At 49.6% G+C, this 8260-nt stretch overlaps 1 protein-coding gene across 1 annotated transcript in view; it reads right to left on the bottom strand.

Annotated features, from left to right (window-relative positions):
* The window catches only part of zranb3 (zinc finger, RAN-binding domain containing 3), an 87316-nt gene that overhangs the window by 30352 nt on the left and 48704 nt on the right, over positions 1-8260 (bottom strand). Inside the window, exons 14-15 of the mRNA XM_052517562.1 lie at positions 6017-6139; positions 5614-5923 (exon numbers count right to left, since the gene is read on the bottom strand). Of these exons, the coding sequence (XP_052373522.1) occupies positions 5614-5923; positions 6017-6139 (433 nt within the window). The remainder of the gene's footprint in view (positions 1-5613; positions 5924-6016; positions 6140-8260) is intronic.

The following is an 8260-nucleotide window of genomic DNA, read 5'->3' as shown; positions in this document are numbered from 1 at the left end:
AATGCTGCTGATATGTTGAAAATGAGCAGGATACGGGCCATCAATATGTAACTGATTCTCAACTCAAATTTCATCTGTGGGCAATTATGGGCCCCTTCTTTGATAAATTGTGACATCCTCCGTGTTTTGTTGTGGACGTGGAGAACAGGGGAAGAACTGGAAAACAGACTAATTCATGATGTTTCCATTGTAAGGTTTGTTTCTGAAAGGCCATCCTCTTATAGATTTTCTCAAATGTCACCTGATTTCCCAGCGCCCGAGACTGCCCCTACAACTAACGAGCTGAGGGGACCAGAGACTGCAGCTCAATTCTCCTCAGACTAGACTGCTGCCTGCCAAACAAGACATTCTCCTCAGACTAGACTGCTGCCTGCCAAACAAGACATTCTCCTCAGACTAGACTGCTGCCTGCCAAACAAGACATTCTCCTCAGACTAGACTGCTGCCTGCCAAACAAGACATTCTCCTCAGACTAGACTGCTGCCTGCCAAACAAGACATTCTCCTCAGACTAGACTGCTGCCTGCCAAACAAGACATTCTCCTCAGACTAGACTGCTGCCTGTCAAACAAGACATTCTCCTCAGACTAGACTGCTGCCTGCCAAACAAGACATTCTCCTCAGACTAGACTGCTGCCTGCCAAACAAGACATTCTCCTCAGACTAGACTGCTACCTGCCAAACAAGACATTCTCCTCAGACTAGACTGCTGCCTGTCAAACAAGACATTCTCCTCAGACTACTGCCTGTCAAAAGACATTCTCCTCAGACTAGACTGCTACCTGCCAAACAAGACATTCTCCTCAGACTAGACTGCTGCCTGCCAAACAAGACATTCTCCTCAGACTAGACTGCTGCCTGTCAAACAAGACATTCTCCTCAGACTAGACTGCTGCCTGTCAAACAAGACATTCTCCTCAGACTACTGCCTGTCAAAAGACATTCTCCTCAGACTAGACTGCAAAACAAGACATTCTCCTCAGACTAGACTGCTGCCTGCCAAACAAGACATTCTCCTCAGACTAGACTGCTGCCTGCAAAACAAGACATTCCCCTGACTATTCTAAAAAAGTGATCTTTGTCAAAAGTCTGAATGCAATATGCATTCATTTCCTAATGCTGTGATATAATAGTGCTTATTTTCTCAGCATTTCCTGTTCGGTGACAGTGATTACAGTGTCATGTTTTGAGAGATGTGAAGTCTTAATACCATCAGAGTTGTTGTTCTGCCTCGGTTGTCATTACAGATCTGACGGCCTGGTAAATTCCCCTTCTACCATGCTGCCTGTGGTGCCCGCAGTACCATAACAGAGAACCCTGTTTGTTTGCTGATTAGATATCAAACATTACACACCTCAGTCAAGCATGACATGGAGACGATTTTGTTAATGGATTGTGTGTGTGTGTGTGTGTGTGTGTGTGTGTGTGTGTGTGTGTGTGTGTGTGTGTGTGTGTGTGTGTGTGACAAAAAAACCACACACAATTGTAATGGTGTGTTTGATCAGTCCTTGATGATCGAGCTAGTCTGGCATAGAAGTACAATGTATGTTCTAGTGATCCTATTTCTATGATTGAGACCACCCTCCTCTAGTGTTGACAGACAGTCAGGTGCCTGTATAACATCCCCTACACCAGCGCTATTCAGATCTCACCTGGAGGTCCTGAGTACTGCTGCATTTCTGTTCTACCTGATAACTCTACTGAACATTATTGATAAAGCAACCTGCAACCATTTCAACGATTTTACTGAGTTACAGTTCATATAAGGAAATCAGTCATTTTAAATAAATTCATTAGGCCCTAATCTATGGATTTCACATGACTGGACAGAGGCGTAAGCCATGGGCCCACCCACTGAGGAGCCAGGCCCACCCACTGAGGAGCCATGGGCCCAGCCACTGAGGAGCCAGGCCCAGCCACTGAGGAGCCAGGCCCAGCCACTGAGGAGCCAGGCCCAGCCACTGAGGAGCCAGGCCCAGCCACTGAGGAGCCAGGCCCAGCCACTGAGGAGCCAGGCCCAGCCACTGAGGAGCCAGGCCCACCCACTGAGGAGCCAGGCCCACCCACTGAGGAGCCAGGCCCACCCACTGAGGAGCCAGGCCCACCCACTGAGGAGCCAGGCCCAGCCACTGGGCCCAGGCCCACTGAGGCCAGGCCATGGGCCCAGCCACTGAGGAGCCAGCCAGCCACTGGGCCCAGGCCCAGCCACTGAGGAGCCAGGCCCAGCCACTGACTGAGGAGCCATGGGCCAGGCACAGCCACTGAGGAGCCAGCCAGCCACTGGGCCCAGGCCAGCCACTGAGGAGCCAGGCCCACCCACTGAGGAGCCAGGCCCACCCACTGAGGAGCCAGGCCCACCCACTGAGGAGCCAGGCCCACCCACTGAGGAGCCAGGCCCAGCCACTGAGGAGCCAGGCCCAGCCACTGAGGAGCCAGGCCCAGCCACTGAGGAGCCAGGCCCAGCCACTGAGGAGCCAGGCCCACCCACTGAGGAGCCAGGCCCTCCCACTGAGGAGCCAGGCCCTCCCACTGAGGAGCCAGGCCCACCCACTGAGGAGCCAGGCCCAGCCACTGAGGAGCCAGGCCCAGCCACTGAGGAGCCAGGCCCACCCACTGAGGAGCCAGGCCCACCCACTGAGGAGCCAGGCCCACCCACTGAGGAGCCAGGCCCACCCACTGAGGAGCCAGGCCCACCCACTGAGGAGCCATGGGCCCACCCACTGAGGAGCCAGGCCCACCCACTGAGGAGCCAGGCCCACCCACTGAGGAGCCAGGCCCAGCCAATCAGAATGACTTTCCCCCCACAGGGGTTTGTTCCAGAAAGACAAAGTGCTCTGTTTCATCTGCTGTCCAGGGGGGGCTGGTCTCAGACGATCCCGCAGGTGAAGAGGCCGGATGTGGAGGTCCTGGGCTGGTGTGGTTCCACGTGGTCTGCGGTTCTGAGGCCGCTTGGACGTATTGGCAAATTCTCTAAAACGTAGTTGGAGCCGGCTTCTGGTTGAGAAATTAACATTCAACTCTCTGGCAACAGCTCAGGTGGACATTCCTGCACTCAGCAGGCCAAATACGCACTCCCTGTGTGACAAAACAACACATTTAAGAGTGACCTTTTATTGTCCGCAGCACAAGGTGCACCTGTGTGATGATCATTCTTGATATGCCACACATGTCAGGTAGATGGATTATCTTGGCAAAGATCAACAACCCAGCCTTACAGAGCAACAACCCAGCCTTACAGAGCAGCAACCCAGCCTTACAGAGCAGCAACCCAGCCTTACAGAGCAGCAACCCAGCCTTGCAGAGCAGCAACCCAGCCTTACAGAGCAGCAACCCAGCCTTACAGAGAAGCAACCCAGCCTTACAGAGCAGCAACCCAGCCTTACAGAGCAGCAACCCAGCCTTACAGAGCAGCAACCCAGCCTTACAGAGCAACAACCCAGCCTTACAGAGCAGCAACCCAGCCTTACAGAGCAGCAACCCAGCCTTACAGAGCAACAACCCAGCCTTACAGAGCAGCAACCCAGCCTTACAGAGCAACAACCCAGCCTTACAGAGCAGCAACCCAGCCTTACAGAGCAGCAACCCAGCCTTACAGAGCAACAACCCAGCATTACAGAGCAGCAACCCAGCCTTACAGAGCAGCAACCCAGCCTTACAGAGCAACAACCCAGCCTTACAGAGCAACAGCCCAGCCTTACAGAGCAACAACCCAGCCTTACAGAGCAACAACCCAGCCTTACAGAGCAGCAACCCAGCCTTACAGAGCAGCAACCCAGCCTTACAGAGCAGCAACCCAGCCTTACAGAGCAGCAACCCAGCCTTACAGAGCAGCAACCCAGCCTTACAGAGCAGCAACCCAGCCTTACAGAGCAGCAACCCAGCCTTACAGAGCAGCAACCCAGCCTTACAGAGCAGCAACCCAGCCTTACAGAGCAGCAACCCAGCCTTGCAGAGCAGCAACCCAGCCTTACAGAGCAGCCCCAGCCTTAGAGCAAAACCCAGCCTTAGAGCAACAACCCAGCCTTAGAGCAACAACCCAGCCTCACAGAGCAGCAACCCAACCTTACAGAGCAGCAACCCAGCCTTACAGAGCAGCAACCCAACCCAGCCTTACAGAGCAGCAACCCAGCCTTACAGAGCAGCAACCCAGCCTTACAGAGCAACAACCCAGCCTTACAGAGCAACAACCCAGCCTTACAGAGCAACAACCCAGCCTTACAGAGCAGCAACCCAGCCTTACAGAGCAGCAACCCAGCCTTACAGAGCAGCAACCCAGCCTTACAGAGCAGCAACCCAGCCTTACAGAGCAGCAACCCAGCCTTACAGAGCAGCAACCCAGCCTTACAGAGCAGCAACCCAGCCTTACAGAGCAGCAACCCAGCCTTAGAGCAGCAACCCAGCCTTAGAGCAGCAACCCAGCCTTACAGAGCAGCAACCCAGCCTTACAGAGCAGCAACCCAGCCTTAGAGCAACAACCCAGCCTTAGAGCAACAACCCAGCCTTAGAGCAACAACCCAGCCTTAGAGCAACAACCCAGCCTTAGAGCAACAACCAACAGCCTTGCAGAGCAACAACCCAGCCTCACAGAGCAACAACCCAGCCTTACAGAGCAACAACCCAGCCTTAGCAGCAACAACCCAGCCTTAGAGCAACAACCCAGCCTTAGAGCAACAACCCAGCCTTAGAGCAACAACCCAGCCTTACAGAGCAACAACCCAGCCTTAGAGCAGCAACCCAGCCTTAGAGCAGCAACCCAGCCTTAGAGCAACAACAACCCAGCCTTAGAGCAACAACCCAGCCTTAGAGCAACAACCCAGCCTTAGAGCAACAACCCAACCCAGCCTTACAGAGCAACAACCCAGCCTTACAGAGCAACAACCCAGCCTTACAGAGCAACAACCCAACCCAGCCTTACAGAGCAGCAACCCAGCCTTACAGAGCAACAACCCAGCCTTACAGAGCAGCAACCCAGCCTTACAGAGCAACAACCCAGCCTTACAGAGCAGCAACCCAGAATTACAGAGCAACAACCCAGCCTTACAGAGCAACAACCCAGGCAGCTAGCAGGGTTATTCTGGGTTATTATTACAGAGAGACAGACAGGAGGGATGCTGCTGTGTGAATTCCCTGTGCCGCTCGTTCGTGATGGATGGAAGAACAGGTAATCCTTTAAAGACTGAGGACTGATCTCAACCCTCCTTCACCCCCTGTTTACGCCCTCCACTTCCCCCGGTACTGCCAACTGAACCAGGAGGTGTCTGTGTTTGAGGAGAGACAGTTACCTTCCTTCTCCCAGTCCTATTTGATAGTCAGCCAGAGTGCCTTGGGAACTTTAACTTCAGCCGGGGCCAATTCATCAACTTTACTTTGTAAACTTTGAGACGCGTGCTGCACAACGAGAACAGGCCTTGTGACTGTTTCTCACTTGACAGTCAGGTGAACAGTGTGTTGCGTCCTCTTCTCCTCGTTGTCATCTAGCAGAGACACGTTGTCACGCTGGTCTATTTCTGACTTGGTGTATGTTACGCCTGCCAACGTGTGTGTGTGTGTGTGTGTGTGTGTGTGTGTGTGTGTGTGTGTGTGTGTGTGTGTGTGTGTGTGTGTGTGTACTCACCAGTGCTGGGCCTGTGGAGTGGGGACTCACACACCTCACAGTAAAGGAGCAGGATGCTGTTGGAGTAAGTACAGGCCCCACAGCTCCACTGATCTCCCTTCCCCTGATCTGGTGGTCCTGGTCTGGGGCTCAACCTTGGTTTCGGGGTCCCTTTCTCAGAGAGCCGACGGGGGGTAAACAGAGAGGCCAGGGGGCTGCTGGTGGTGCCTCTCCCCCCATGGAGGGACCTCCGTTTCCCCCCAAGACGAGACCTGGGGCTGTGGGTAGCGCTGCGGGTGAGGGTGGAGGTGGGCAGCCGCAGCCTCTTCACCTGGGGAGAGAAGTCTAGGTCCTGGAGGTCAGGGGATCTTGGGAGTTGTAGTTTTCTCCTTGTCACCCTCTGAGTTCTCCACATCTATAGAACCCTCCTTCTCTGAGGGGTAACGGGGGATAGGCAAATCTCACCCTCTGTTCTTTTCCTCTTCTTCTCTTTACCCGCGTCCGGAGAGAAGAACGAACGGATGTCGTGCTGTTTGTCCTTCTCAAACTGCAGAGAGGAGGGATAGAGTCACGGTAAGACTGTTGTAAAGCCTGTCATTCATCTGATCTGTTGTAAAGCCTGTCATTCATCTGATCTGTTGTAAAGCCTGTCCTTCATCTGATCTGTTGTAAAGCCTGTCCTTCATCTGATCTGATCTGTTGCAAAGCCTGTCCTTCATCTGATCTGTTGCAAAGCCTGTCCTTCATCTGATCTGTTGCAAAGCCTGTCCTTCATCTGATCTGTTGTAAAGCCTGTCCTTCATCTGATCTGTTGTAAAGCCTGTCCTTCATCTGATCTGTTGTAAAGCCTGTCATTCATCTGATCTGTTGTAAAGCCTGTCATTCATCTGATCTGTTGTAAAGCCTGTCCTTCATCTGATCTGTTGTAAAGCCTGTCATTCATCTGATCTGTTGTAAAGCCTGTCATTCATCTGATCTGTTGTAAAGCCTGTCATTCATCTGATCTGTTGTAAAGCCTGTCATTCATCTGATCTGTTGTAAAGCCTGTCCTTCATCTGATCTGTTGTAAATCTGCCTGTCATTCATCTGATCTGTTGTCAAGCCTGTCATTCATCCTGATCTGTTGTAAAGCCTGTCCTTCATCTGATCTGTTGTCAAAGCCTGTCATTCATCTGATCTGTTGTAAAGCCTGTCCTTCATCTGATCTGTTGTATCTGTTGTAAAGCCTGTCATTCATCTGATCTGTTGTAAAGCCTGTCATTCATCTGATCTGTTGTAAAGCCTGTCATTCATCTGATCTGTTGTAAAGCCTGTCCTTCATCTGATCTGTTGTAAAGCCTGTCATTCATCTGATCTGTTGTAAAGCCTGTCATTCATCTGATCTGTTGTAAAGCCTGTCATTCATCTGATCTGTTGTAAAGCCTGTCATTCATCTGATCTGTTGTAAAGCCTGTCCTTCATCTGATCTGTTGTAAAGCCTGTCATTCATCTGATCTGTTGTCAAGCCTGTCATTCATCCTGATCTGTTGTAAAGCCTGTCATTCATCCTGATCTGTTGTAAAAGCAGGTCATTCATCTGATCTGTTGTAAAGCCTGTCATTCATCTGATCTGTTGTAAAGCCTGTCATTCATCTGATCTGTTGTAAAGCCTGTCATTCATCTGATCTGTTGTAAAGCCTGTCATTCATCTGATCTGTTGTAAAGCCTGTCCTTCTGATCGGTTGTAAAGCACACCATTCATCTGATCGGTTGTAAAGCCTGTCATTCATCTGATCTAACAGTATCATGTCAGAGTTCATTTTGTCCCGTTAGACCTCTTTTGAGAGAGAGAACTAACACATTATATTCATAAATAATAGCAGTTTAAGATGGTTTCCAGATAATATGATGCATTATCGTTTAGTAATATGTGTGATGCATTATCGTTTAGTAGTATGTATGGTGCATTATCGGTTAGTCATATGTGTGATGCATTATCGTTTAGTAGTATGTGTGATACATGATCGTTTAGTATATGATGCATTATCGTTTAGTAATATATGTGGTACATTATCGTTTGGTGATATGTATGACACATTATCGTTTAGTGGTATGTATACTACATTATCATTTAGTGATGTGTGTGATACATTATCGCTTAGTGATATGTATATTACATGATCGTTTAGTGATATGTATACTGCATTATCGTTTAGTGATCTGTATACTGCATTATCGTTTAGTGGTATATATATATGATACATAATCGTTTAGTGATATGTGTGATACATTATCGTTTAGTGGTATATATATAATACATTATCGTTTGGCAATGTGTATACTACATTATCATTTAGTAATATGTATACTGCATTATCGTTTAGTGGTATATATATAATACATTATCGTTTAGTAATATGTATGATGCATTATTGTTTAGTAATATGTATGATGCATTATCGTTTAGTAATATGTATACTACATTATCGTTTAGTGATATGTATGATGCACCTACATGTCTATACTGTTAGACAGACATAAACATACAGTAGCAGTATGATTACTAAGATTCAAAACCTTCCCAGTGTTAGAACACCATCTACACACACATTAAAGAACCCAGATCACTAGACCAGTGCCTCACATGGTTAAAGAACCCAGATCACTAGACCAGTGCCTCACATGGTTA

Source organism: Oncorhynchus keta, unplaced genomic scaffold (assembly GCF_023373465.1).
Source record: "Oncorhynchus keta strain PuntledgeMale-10-30-2019 unplaced genomic scaffold, Oket_V2 Un_scaffold_8454_pilon_pilon, whole genome shotgun sequence".
NCBI lineage: Eukaryota > Metazoa > Chordata > Actinopteri > Salmoniformes > Salmonidae > Oncorhynchus > Oncorhynchus keta.
The sequence above is the reverse complement of the archived record's forward strand: the minus strand, read 5'-3'. Positions and strand labels throughout refer to the sequence as shown.